Consider the following 13,791-nt stretch of genomic DNA (forward strand, 5'->3'; position numbering starts at 1 on the left):
ACGCCAGGGCGGTGTTTTCTCATTTATTCTGCATTTAATGGCAGCTCATATCTCTCCCTAGACAAACAAAAGTCCAACCTGTGCCCGCAAACCTGCTCCTCCAGCCTCAGTGAAAATAAAAGCCCTGGAGTTTCTAAAAAAACACAGGCACGCCATCCTTTCGCTGGTACAATCTCCAGCGCGTGAACGGCAGACAGACGCTGTTCAATCGCCTTTTCGTTAGGGGGTGAGTTTGGAAAGGTGGTGGAGGGGGGTGGACAAGGCAGAGTCCCCAACAGAGCTGCTGTCAGGCAGCCGAGAGCGAGGAAGCGACAGACAGCCTGCATCTCCCAGAGGCACACACCGAGGGAGGGCACAGGCAGCTCGAGCGACTCTAAAGAGGGATTACAAATAAAGCAGGTCGACGCGGAATAACCCACAGGCAGCGTGGTAGCTGCCATCAGAGAGCTGTTGCTGCTGCTTCCGGTGTGTTCTGCCTGGATTCTAGTGACATGGTCTCCGCTCTCCTCCAGCTTCGCGGCGACGATGCCTGTGGAGCGCCGGCGTCCCCCGAGCCAGCTCCCCACAGGGAAGGGAGCGTGAGGCGCAGCGTGTAGGCGTGACCTGCGCTGGATCCGCGAGGGGCGCGCGGGGGGCTGGGGCAGACTCCTGGATGCGGCGCGTGACATCTCAGAGATGCGCGGGAGGAAATCGGGAAAGTGCAAGAAAGTGTGAGGACCGGCACGGTACGTTTTAGGAATCGTGCAAAAGAACAGCACATCGTGCGTGCAAGCGGCCAAAGAGCTCAGATTTCACCACCAGCCTGGAATGCAGGGTGGATGCGGCCACCAACTCGGGTGGAGAGTGTTCGTGGATTCTTTGTAAATGATACTTCCGAATGAGGATAACTTCTCGTTTTGGGGGTGTGGGCTGTGCGAACAGGTGAGTTCAGGGTGATGGAAAAGCACAACAGCTTCAGCAGCAGGTGATCCGCGAGGAAGCACTCACGTTATTTTTGCAAGCTTCAACACTTTTGCTTTCTTTTTTCCATTATGATGCCTCCTTAAAAGGTGCCATTCATTGGTTTTTGAGTCGCTGCTTTTTTATTTGTTTTTGGTTCTTGTTCCCTGCTGGATTCACGACAGTTGCCCAGGAAATTATCAATAATCCACATAAATATACAAGAAGGTGGGAATTTGCTTTATTTTGACATTCTGAGAATGCACGAGAAAAGCAGTCGAAGCACACACTTGGAACCAGTGTGTTTATTGCCAACGCTTGCTGCTTAGAACTCCACGCGTGAGGCAAACTTTGGAATCTAGATATCTACCTTTGGGTATGAATGAGGCCCACTCTGAGGGTTTTTGGGTTAGTTGTTGAAAGGAGGAGTCAAACATAAGAATTATTCAACGTGTGACGCTGGATTTTTTTGTTGGGATTGATGGATTTTTTTTGATGTTTTGTTCTTATTGCGGAGTACGTTTTCATGTTTTCCATAATCTATACGCATAACACATAGTGTTGGACCTGGGCTACGTTCATTCTGCTAGCCATGTGCACCAACATAGTCTATGAGTGGCTGAAGACCTTACGGCTCGTGCAGTACACAGAGGCATTTGTGGATAATGGCTATGACGACCTGGAGGTGTGCAAGCAGATCGGGGACCCGGACCTGGATGCCATCGGGGTGTGGTTGCCCCACCACCGCAGGAAGATCCTGCAAGCTGTCCAGAGGCTGAAGGAGGAGGAGAATGCACCCGGGCTTTATTTCACCCTTGAACCCCAGCAGGTGGCACCGCCCATCCCGGAGATCTACGCCAGCCACTTGGTGGTGCAGCGCGAGGCCCCGAAGGCCCCACAAGGCCCTAAAGCTCCGGCTAAGGGTCACAGCACTGGTCTGCGTGGGATGGGCCTAGGAATTTTTCCCAAACTCAAATTGAAGATTATGATCAGGGATAAACTCATCCGGGACGGGGTCAACTTGGGCAAGCCCCCTTACTCCAGCAAGGTAAGATGAGATGCCAATAAGTTTTGTTATTTAAAGAAGAGAGAGTCACAATTATGCCTGTGAATGTTGGGCATTCTATAGGAAATGTTTATTTTTATTCTTTTTATGGTTGTTAGACATATGTTTCACGCTTGTAACACACTCGTCTGTGGGGCGCCAATTCTTATTCTATTTCTTGCCTCTAACTGCAATGCTACTGTCCCACTAGATTTATAAGCAAGGGTGTTTTGGGATTTGACTGTCTTTCCCTAAAGTGTCTTTTGGGTGATTTAATGTGTTTGGGTAGGTTGATCCACAGTTAGGAGGCTTCTATGGAGAATCTCATATCTACCTCTATATTTGAATGCTGTTGTGGCGACTTTAGGAAGGTTGGATTAGCAAAGATGTCCTTTGCAAACTTGATGGAAGATCTGTTTTTGCAAAGGTAGCCAGTGCAGTGCCACCCAGGTGATCGAAGGTGAGGCAGGAGATTGTGTGCTTAATTTATGTTTTCACCTGGTGCTAAGTTCGAGCATGCATTTGGTGCTTTTTGTGTCACATACAGCGTGGGAATGTTTTTTTAAAAAATGAGGTGAACTGAAACTGGGCCCAGTAAAAGAATTGTTGTGCCTTCATTCTCTAAAACAGAGGCATTTAAATCTAGCTATCCGACTATCTAGAAGCCCTCCTTGGTGCAGATGCAAGCATGACCACATTCTAACTCAGTGGAGAAATGTCATAGAGTTGAAAAAATGAAGGGGCATATTCTGGTGTGAACCTGGGCTTCTATGGGAATTCTCAAGGGCATATTATCAAGCCCATCATCGCCGCTTTAGTGGCAGTTTTCTGCCGCTAAACCGGCGATAATTTAACGTCATCCTTGATAATATGTCCCAAAGTACTTTGCTATATTGTCACACGTCAGCTTGAAAGCAATGGCTATTGGGAAATGAAACGCACCAGAACGTTTGATGTGCTGTGTGTCACATTATAAATTCTCTCACAGGAAAATCAAAATGTCAGACATTGTTAAACCTCCTTCCAATTCTTGTCTTTGCTGCTCACCCGATTTGAAGGTTCTGAACTTTGGGTGCAGTGGGCCCTAACTTTGTATGTCTTGTTACTAGGAGGTGGTTACAAAGGTCGCGCGCATTCCTGGATAAAAATCATTGCATTGTAAAATTGCTACTAATACTTTATGTTTTGCTGTGTTGCTCACACCCTCGCAAATGAAACAGAATCTGTCATGCTTAAAGAAAGGAAGCTAGTTAGACCTCAGATTGACCTGCGGTGGCGACCCCTTGAACCTGCCACCCCCTTGGTCATTGTCACAGCACGTGCCCTTTAAGTGTGTGATTAGTATGTGGTGAGGGCGCCTGGCTGGCCGTCCTGGGACTGGAGCAGCCAGGGCTGTCTGTCAGCGTCAAGGGAAAGGCGGAAGTCAACGCTGCAATAGGCAGCCAGACGCCGGCCGCGCACGTGGCGCCTGACAGATGCTAAAACCCAGTGTCAGTTTCCAGCGACCCTGCGTTTGACATCTGTGTTTAGAGCAGAGCTTCGCGAGGCCCTACGTCACTAGTCATTTTTTTCATGCTTTCACTTTTTTAGGAATAAGGGCTGCAACAAGTTATGCAGAAGCGGGGGACGGTTTATTTCTCATACTGTACTCTCTCCCCATTTAGCCCCGGGTCATCTGCTCTTGGGTTCGACAGTGGTACCTCGAGGACACAGGATGTGTATGCACAGTGCATGAACCGCTGGGGCGCAGGACTGCCCTGCTTGCCCGTTTTCTAATTCCTTAAGCACAACAATGGTTCTGCTCGAAAGTTTTACCGAATGTTTTGCATTATTCCCAACTTCCGTTTCACAGACGTGCTTGAGAGGTCAAACCCTGGTTGGGGCAGATGTAGGCCGGTTGTTTTGGTTTCAATGTTTGAAATAGTGATTCTGGAACTAAGTCTTACTTCCTGCTTTATGGTGCCTCATCTTCCTCTTTTATTTTATTCCATATCTTATTTACCAATATAATGTAGTTATATTATTGGGCTGATTCGTTGAAGTTATTCAATGTTTATGTACTTCTGACATTTTTTTAATAAAGAAATATGATACGAAGGCCACAGGGGAAAAAATGGTGTCCTTTTTGGCAAAACTTCCTGCGCAACACATGGGATTACAAACCGCAAGGCGCATAGCATGCTGCAAGTAAACAAAATTATTCTTTCCTTCCTGCTCTCCTTCCACAACTCTTTACTTTCCTTCTCTCTTTTCTTCCTCCCCCCAAGTCATCGTTCTGTCCTCACTTCCACCATCCCATCTTTCTTTTTCTGCTCCCTTCCTTTCATTTGTCGTTTCTTCTTTGGATCAATATTATTTATTTTATTTCCTCCCATCTTAGCTTCTTTCTCTTCTCCCACCGTTCTTCCTTTCCCTTCTTTTATCTTACTCTCATTCCTTCCTTCATCCTTCCCTTCATTAAACCCGTTGTCTTTCCCTGATTCTGTCATTTGCTTACATATGTACCTTAAATCACTCGACGGTTTGCATACCACAAAACAGGGTGCACAGAAATGAATGTGGTTAGATGAAGCTTTTTAATCAAGGAAAGGCGTCATTGAAGGTGAATGTGGGATTTGTGGAGAAGGACGTCATTTTAGACTTCACTGTACACACTTTGGCTTGACTGGGTGAGCAGAAGTGAGCTTGAGGTTCTTGTCTGACACAGATTTAACCATCTACCCCACTTCATACACTGGGGAAGGAGGGGCTAGGGTGGAGGAGGTGAAGTAACAAATATTGAATGGCAGATACTTCTTAATGAGAAAAGGAAGTTGAAGAGGTGAGATAGCTCACTGCCTCTCAGAAATATATCACCAAAGAATGCAGTGTCCAGCTCTACAAGTCGTTCACTGAGAGATTTGTTGTAAGCATTTTCATTCCATACCTGGGACTGGGTACATAGTGTGCCCACCATTTTACATGCTGCAAATAAGTGACCCCAGGGTCTCCTGACGTGCCGTCAAACTTCAGACGGAGGTGCTTTTCTTCGCAAACATCACTCTGAGGTCCATGCTAACCTATGGGTGTCTGTAAACACACAAAACAATCACTGGCAATGGCGATAGGTCCGTCATTGGCTGCAAACCTTTTGGCCTTGCTAATTAGTTTTTTTTTTGCAAAGGGTTTTGTAAAACTTTATTATATAACCAATTCAAATATGGTTGCCCAGGTAGGCAAATCCATGCATGCACTTGCACATGGTCTTATCATAAAAGGCACTTATAAAAGTAAAACACATTCAGAGTTGGCCGTCTTTGCATGCATGTGCTCACTCAGACATATGCACACACAGATAGCCATCTTTGATTTTTATAAAAGTAACGCATTTTCAAAGGTACCCGCCAATGTGTGTGGATGCTTGCACATATATACACAGGCATGGCTGGCCATTTTAGATTATTTGTCGTCCCAAAATAATGAAATAGGTACACATTGCACTCCAATGTGGATGTAAAAAAGGTCCCTTTGGCCAGGTCCTGCGTCCAACCCCGTGAACTGGCCAATCCTTGTTGCGCGTAGCCTATAGAGGTGCACAGCGGGAGTTGGCTGCAGGATCAGACATGACACCTGAAAGACACGAGACAAAGGCAGTTTGCCTTCACAAGCTACACATCAATACTAGGGAGCAAGTGCAGTGTAACAGTTAGTACCTAAAAGGGAATATAAATGTCAAATAAACATTTATCCACAGCAAACTGCAGGTTAAGCGTGTACATAAAACTAGGACCAAAGATCTGTCGCAGTAATCGTACAGGGTATGGAGGAGAAAGCTCTTTATGAATCAGGCCATGAAAGTCATTCTCCCTCACGAGCAGCGCACTCTCAGTCCTTGATGTGTTAGTCTCTCTAGTGCTGGGCACACTGGCTTCCTCTGCGGTGCCTGGACCTACTCACTCATCATTGTGCTTGACTTGGTGGCTAAGCGTGTCAATCAGACGATGTTTTGGCAAATAAAACGCAGGATGTCGGGAACTTTGATTTCTGCTGGCTGGTGGCACCGTGAAGGTCTGAGCCGTTACTCCAAAGGGACCGGGCACTCCTGTGACACACAGTTCTAGCCCACAAAGGAAGTTGAAAGAGGATGGGCAAAGAGTGGCCTCAGAAATTACTGGATGGTCAAAAATCAATCTCTCAAAGCGATGACATTTCGGATCATATGGGCACTAGCATAGAGTCTAAAATAATCTTCACATATCGGTGTTACGCGGGACGAGGGAATTTAAGCAATATTTGTGTTTTTAAACAAACTGTTTCTCCTGCAATATTATCAAAAAGCTATTTTGTTTCAAAATAGATGCAACATGCACTGGACACAGTCTCTGCATTGAGTAGTTGATTTGAATCTCCTCTCCTCTAGTGTTTTTCTTATCCTCATGTGAGATGGCCTGTCTCTTTCTGGTATCTCTTTTTCCAGGGCTCTGCTATTATTTTGTGGAGGAATAAAGTGGAGCGCCACCAGACTGGAACCATTGTCATTCTCAGCAGTCTGAGTGTAGCTGCTTTCTGTAGGCGGCTGGATGAAACCTGACAACAGGTGGATCAGACATCCCAGGCTGGAATGATGAAGCTGGGTCCAGCTGCCTCTAGGCTCACATGAATGTGAATGACATGGTGCCTACTGCAGTTAGAAAGGACACGGTCTGCCTCATCACCTCTGAGCATGTCAATGGCAGAGAGAATGGACACAAACAGTGAGAAATAAACATTTTTGTCCCTGCGAAGTCCGCCAGTGATTCCTTTAACTTCCTCAGCTCGCCTATTATCCTTAGCATTGTGCAAAATTGGAAATATTTAATTACAGAGTCTATCACATGAATCTTTCCTTCCTCCCTGCATGTGGGTCCCTTGCTTTTTTTAGGCACCTCATATGTGGGTGCAAGTATTGTTCCTTGTCATCACGTTTGGCTACACATCACTTTCACTGCTTCTACAGAAGAGCTCCTGCTCATGTGGTCCACCCAGGATTTCCTTCCTGGAAATATGCTTCCAGGATATTCCCAGGGTCATCCTCACCCACTGGTCCAGCTAGTGCAGGGTTAGAAATTGCTCTGCACTGTCCATCACCCACGCTCCAAAGGTGCTCTATGGTGTAGGTGTGGGAGTGACTTCAAAATCCTCAGTCGAAGATGACACCTGATGCTGTTGCAGGAGGAACTTCTCGGTCCATTCCTCTCCGCTGTGCATTCTTATGGCGGTCCTGCTTTTTTGAGACAGTGAGCTGTGAGCTGAATCTCAATGCAAAGTTCCCTCAGGGAAATCCAAAGTTCTTGCAATCTCCCAGACTTTGCCACCAGTAGTGGATGAAGCTGCACTTGTCACTTAAAACGTTTGGGGCTTGTTAAACCACTAGTTGAATGTAACTGGCGTAAAATTCCCTTCACTCCTGAAGCCAATTTCCCTTAACTGTTCATCTCAAAGTGATAATCGGTCATACCATTTATGTCAGATACGTTTTTGTTATTGATATTCTGACAAATGTCGAGTAACAATAGGGCAGAATCGCTTTTTGGATGTATATACGGTGGCTAGTTCCTAGAAAAAACTCTGGGCCTCTGGTTACATTATTTTGCTAATTAATCACTGACTGTTTCTTTACTCCGCCAATGCATGGTTGAGCGGTTATAGATTGAACGTTTTCATATTTTGAAGAATTGAGCTAAAATTCTCACTTCTTATTGTTGACACTGAGCAGTGTAATTCACCTCTTGCAGTGTTGCATCCTAATGCAAAGTTGGTTTTGCAGCTTTGTGTAATTACTGATATCAAACACTTTTTAGGCTGACAGGAAGACAGGCAGCTGTGTATAGTCCTTTGTATTACAGCCCAGCAGTAGGCCTCACTGCCTATACAGACTTGTGCGGTGTGAGGGAGGGAAAGCGGCTGCCCTTTTCTTCTACTCAAGCCTCACAAAGCCTTAAGGAATCTGTATGTTTTGGTGAGTAATGAAGGCCCTGGTGAGCCCTATTGGAGAGAAATAGACTATTCAGGGAGGTTTTATTTTCCATGTTGTGTTTGTCACAGAAAGCCATAGGGAGCCCTGCACTTGGTCGATTGCATCTGCAGCTCCATAGTTCTTTCAGAGTTCAAAAGCTTGACATAAATGAGATGTGTCAAAGCCTATAAAGTTACTTGGTGCTGCAAATGTAATATTTTTAAATTGCAAATGTTATTGTGCGAGTGACTCCATTGAGCGGCATTTAGTCTAGGTTGCATAGGACAATCAATCTAACTCTACTAAATTTGTCTTTTGTGAACAAGCACGGTGGCAACGTGCCATGCCCCCAAGTGAGCCAAGAGCAACATGTACTAAGGGCCTCATTTATGAAAAGTGACACATCGCTGCGTGAAAACAGCGATGCGTCAAATTTCATTGCGCCCTCCTTGCGACATCCTGGATGCGTCATATTTATAGTATGACGCATCATGTCGCAAGGAGTTACAGATACGTCAGTATTTCTGACGTATCTGTAGGCGCAAAAATGACGCATCGCTGGAGTGTACCACAAAAGTGACGCAACTCCAGCAAAGGGTCATTTCACATGGGCAAGTCCCATTTCAAATGTGCCTGCGTCACTCTTAGGCCTACTGTGAGGCAGACGTAAGATATTGACACATTTGCGTCCTAGAAGTGGCGCAGTGAAATCTCATAGATTTCATTGTGTCTCTTCTACGAGGCTTACTTGCGTCAGAACGCCCCCCCTTCATACATTATACCTGGCACAGGTATAATGTGGTGCAGGGTGTTGTGTCAAAATAATTATTCCAAGGGCCACACTTACCATTGGCCCGCAATATCCATTAAATAAGGAGCAGTTGGCAACGTGGAAGGTTCAAACGTTTATTAATCACCATAGATCTCTATATAGAGGAGCCTCGTCGATCCTCACCCATCAGGTGCGCCGAGGAAGACTACTGGCTCCTTGACAGCAACACACTTTTATACATTATCAGCACAGCATACAAAACCTTATATGTGGAAAAGTACCAGTTAGTCCTGGCGCCCCTAATGAGCTCATGCCTATTTCTAGTTTCGGTTACACATACAAAGGGTTACTATCTTTACAGAGAAGGTCGGAAGGGTGACTCCCTTCTCGTCCCAGGTCTGGAGGAATTCGCTTGATACTCCCTTTTAGCAGATGTGACCTTGCTTCTCAGCAACTCTGTCTGTCTCCTAATAATTACCGTGAAAAGGAAAGGCAGATGGTGTGTAAGAGGGCCACGTGACTCCTAAGCGAAAGAGCCGCAATCCAAGATGGAGGCAGTTTGGTTCTCGGCCCTTTTGTCAGGCTAAACGTAAAGGGGATTTCGATCCTTCGAATGTACCATGGCTAAGCATACCGTCATTAGATATACTGCGCTATCATACCATAATAACTTGAATACCTCAGAACGGCCCTTTAGCGCAGCATAGCTAATAACGAAGTCAGTCTTCGAAAATACCCTCATCAATCTGCATTAAATCATGCGTCTCTTTCTGGGTCCGTTGAGCATCGATCCTGGTTTGGTTGGACGTGGGCTTAGGAATGGATCGGCGAACCTGAGTAGCACAATATGCACAACAGGCCGGCCCGCATTGCAGGCAAATGCAACAGGTAAAAAGAAATCCTACCGCCCCCAGGAGAATCATAAATAACTTCCATCCCCAGGCGGTCACCAAACCCCAGAACCACCCAGACAATGACCAAGTACCAGTGTCGGTGTGAATTTCAGAGGCTAGTCGATGCAGTTTCTGGATAGCTAGATGAACGGAAGGGGCGGAGTCAGGTATATATACACAACAGGAACTGCCGATGACCCTACAAGCTCCACCTCGATCAGCTAGGATAACGTCTAAAACAAGACGATTTTGAAGGGTCACGAGCCGGGTCGCCTGGAGCTCCACTGTGATATTAGTCAATATCCCTGCCGTAGTGTTAATCACCCCCTCCACCACTCTGGATAACCTCCTAACCTCCTTACTATTTAGGATGGGTCCCCATATGGGCAACGCTCCTTTTATAATATCAACAAAATGTTGCGCTGGAGTGTCGGTTTGGTCAGTGGCATCATTACTGGCGCCTACAGCTGTTAGGCTCCGTCGATTTAAAGTATGAGACTTATGATAGTCAGAAGGAGCTATGTACACCGGGGGGTAAAGGAAAGACAAGTAACACCTACCCATCCACCCTCTGGGCAACCAGGTATAGGCGTTTTCACCACATACAAAATAAACATTGGGAGGGGTGAGTGTAGGGGGGCTACTGTATGTCTGTAGTTTATAAGTGTAATTACATCTGCTATATCCTACGAACAAATGCCCCATCCCCTGCACACAGAAAGAGGAGGATGTATTCAACACCGGGACCGGAATGATTTTTTCATTTGAGACATTTCGCTCTTGGAAGTATTTGAAATATTCAGTAAAGTTAAAAGTCATGAAATCCAGTATTTCATCCCTCAGCCAGGTATCATTTTCATGATCAGTATACACGTTCATACAGGCGGTGGGGTCAAGGGTACCATCCGTTCCCTCAGCATTAGGGGTGAAACCTTGGTGTGTCTCTATGTATGCTAAAATCAAGGCATAATCCTTCTCTGAGAATCGACGTTCATCTATAGCATAATGTTCGTACAACATGGATAACATTTTAAACCAGGCTTCACAACTACCTAGGTAAGAAAAAGGCACTGATATAAATAAGTCTTGCTTATGCATCACTGACGGGAGAAGCCCACAGACCCAACAATCAGTAACATTTGTAGAACTATGAGTCTGGTGCAGCATTTCGATAAAGGCATTATGGACATATGTCTGTCGATGTCTTTCTTTATGAGGAGCGAAAGTCTGGAAATGATGTTCTTTAGGGGCAGGAGTAGACATTATCAGGGTGTGCACAGGATGACGAAATTCCAAATATATGAACAAACCTAAGCATAGTACAAATGATACCATCAGTATAAAAATGAAAACAACTTTGACACGCAAGCTCCATGAAGAGAACATTGGCAAATGCGGGGGGACAGCACGGGGTGCTAGGGGACGCCCGTCTTCAGGGACAAAACGAGCAAAAGGGTACATTTTCCTCACTAAAAGTCCAATATAATCTCGGGCAACAAGGGGGGTCTACAAGCAGTCCGACCTGCCGGAGGGTGCTTCTTTCCTGTGTCCGTTCAGAGCCTCACAGGCAGACTCCTATTGTTCAGAAAAACAAAAAAAAGGAAAAAGCAAAAACTTCTCGCGTTGGAGTCACACTTGACGCAACTCGTGTTGAAAAGAGATCTCCACCTGGGCCCCTGTTCGTCTCATCAATGTCTCTATCTTCGTTCTGAACAGAGCTTTACTTAAAGTTCCGTGCTCTCAACGAGTTCAGTCCAGTGTTCCGACAATCCTCAGGTCTCTGCAGCGGCCTCCAGCTGCACTTGCCGGGGCTAGACCTGGGACTCGTTTATTTTCGGGGCCGCAGGTGATATCGATCCCGACCAGGGGTTTCAGGATTCGTGAACAAGGTGGGCACAGTGGGGTCAGATGAGGAGCTGGGCTCCCAACCAGATGCTTCACTTTGGACGATTGGGTGGCGACAAAAAGGGGTTTCAATGCCCTCAGCACTCTCCCCTCGCCCGTCAACCTCTCTGCGGGTGTCCGGGGAAAGTGACTCTTCTGCGCTGGGCTCACCCTGAGTCGGCTGACCTTCCTCCTGGTCCAGTTGCTCCCTTGGCAATGGGAGAGGAACTCGCTTAAGATGGGAGATATGGATCCAGTGCTGCTTCCCTTCGACTTTCACCGCTGTTCGCGTGGCCAGGAGCACCTGGTAAGGCCGGGACCAGCGCGGATCCAAACTCGATTACCGTTGGTAGTTTCGGACCAGGACCCACTGTCCTGGTTCTACGCCGTGTCCAGGACCCTCCGGCAGGGGCTGCAGTGTGGCAGATATCTGTTGATGAATGGAACGAAGATCTTTAGTCAGAGCATACAAGTAATCAGTCAACATAGGATATTCAATGTCCCTGAAAGACTTGGGCCGGGGTACTCCCCATACGTTGGCAGGTCTGCCAAAAATGACTTCGTAAGGGGAGATACCACTCCGGGAATGGGGAGTAGTTCTTACGGACAACAGGGCCAGGGGGAGGAGATCGGGCCATTTTAATCCCGTCGTGTCCTGGAGCTTAGCCAATCGCAGTTTTAAGATTCCGTTATATTTTTCAACTAGACCCGCTGACTGGGGATGTCGAGCGGCATGAAACTTCTGCCGGATGGACAGGCCCTTGCATACATACTTAACTAAGTTAGCATTAAAATGGGTCCCATTGTCACTCCAAATCACCCTTGGCAACCCATATCGAGGAAAGAACTCTTTTACCAGGGCTTTCGCAGTTGCCAATGCAGTGTTCTCCTTCGTGGGATACGCTTCTACCCATTTGCTAAAGGTACAAATCACCACCAGCACATATTTCAGATTGTTAACTCGTTCTAGCTGTATGTAATCCATTTGGAGTACTTCGAAAGGCAAGGTGGGTGGTGCAAAACTACCTGCTAGGACGGGGATACTAACCCCAGGATTATGCTGGAGACAAATTATACAATGTTGGACCAAGTTCCTAGCTGTCTTGGGGATATTGACATTATACCAGACAGAATCCAATATGGCACAGATGGCCTGAACTCCTACATGCGAAGGTCCGTGTGCCATAGTTACCACTGCATTTACAAAGGCGTTCGGTAGCAACCATCTACACCTTTCTGACAGGTCGGTCTAACACCCATTCTCATCAAGCCTCCCCACTTGCTCTTGCCAGTATATCAGTTCTTCCGAGGTCGCCTCTTTCTGTAGCTCTTTCACACTATCTATGGTGTTATTAAAAACCTCTGCTTCTATCATTTTTGTCACTACAAGCATGGAAGTGGTGTCAGACCGGGCTGTTTCTTTTGCGATCTGGTCTGCAAAGGCATTTCCCCTCCCCACATCATCAGTTATAGTTTTGTGTGCACTGCATTTGACTATAGCCAGGGTCTTGGGCAATGTTAACGCGGCTAATAACCGTTCAACTAGTGGCCCATTCTTTATTCTCTCACCGTGAGATGTCAAGAATCCTCTTTCTGCCCACAACCTCCCGAAGCTGTGCGCTACACCGAACACATACTGGCTGTCGGTGTAGACGTTCAGCTTGATGCCTTTTCCTAGCTCGCAAGCCCTGAATAATGCAACCAATTCGGCTGCCTGGGCTGACCGGTATGGTATCTTTGCTGCCTCGACTACCGTTTGTAGAGTAGTGATCGCATAGGCCGCAGCTGTCTTACCATCCGGTAATCTGAAGCATGACCCATCTACATATAATTCCCCTTGGGCATCAGAGAGTGGGGTGTCAGTTAGGTCTATCCGACCCTTGGTTTCTTCTTCAGTTCGAAAGATACAATCATGCATGTCTTGTCCACCGCCCTCCGAAGGGAGGGGTAACAACGTGGCAGGGTTCAAATAAACACATCTTTTGATCGTTATGTGAGGTGCAAACAGGGTCAATTCGTACCCCGTAAGACGCGCACTAGTTAAGTGCTGCGTCTGTGTCCTGTTTAATAATACGTCCACAGCATGAGGCACCATCACTGTCAGATCCGTATTCAGGACTAGCCCTTCCGATTGTCTGATGGCTATGGCAACTGCCGCTACAGCCCTCAGGCAACTGGGAAGCGCTCTGGCGACGTTGTCCAAAACCGCCGAGAAATATGCACAAGGCCTTTGCTTACCACCAAAGTCTTGTGTCAACACTGAAAGAGAACAACCGTCCACCTC

At 46.7% G+C, this 13,791-nt stretch overlaps 1 protein-coding gene across 3 annotated transcripts in view; it reads left to right on the forward strand.

Moving 5' to 3' along the window:
• Positions 1-239: 239 nt before the first annotated feature.
• SAMD5 (sterile alpha motif domain containing 5) overlaps positions 240-13,791 on the forward strand; it is a 285,501-nt gene continuing 271,949 nt past the window's right edge. For all 3 annotated transcript variants that reach the window (XM_085611628.1, XM_085611626.1, XM_085611627.1), the window contains exon 1: positions 240-1,987. In XM_085611628.1, coding sequence (XP_085467754.1) covers positions 1,532-1,987 — 456 coding nt within the window. In that variant the 5' untranslated portion in view covers positions 240-1,531. The remainder of the gene's footprint in view (positions 1,988-13,791) is intronic.

The sequence above is a fragment of the Triturus cristatus genome, chromosome 6, assembly GCF_964204655.1.
Source record: "Triturus cristatus chromosome 6, aTriCri1.1, whole genome shotgun sequence".
NCBI classification, from domain to species: domain Eukaryota; kingdom Metazoa; phylum Chordata; class Amphibia; order Caudata; family Salamandridae; genus Triturus; species Triturus cristatus.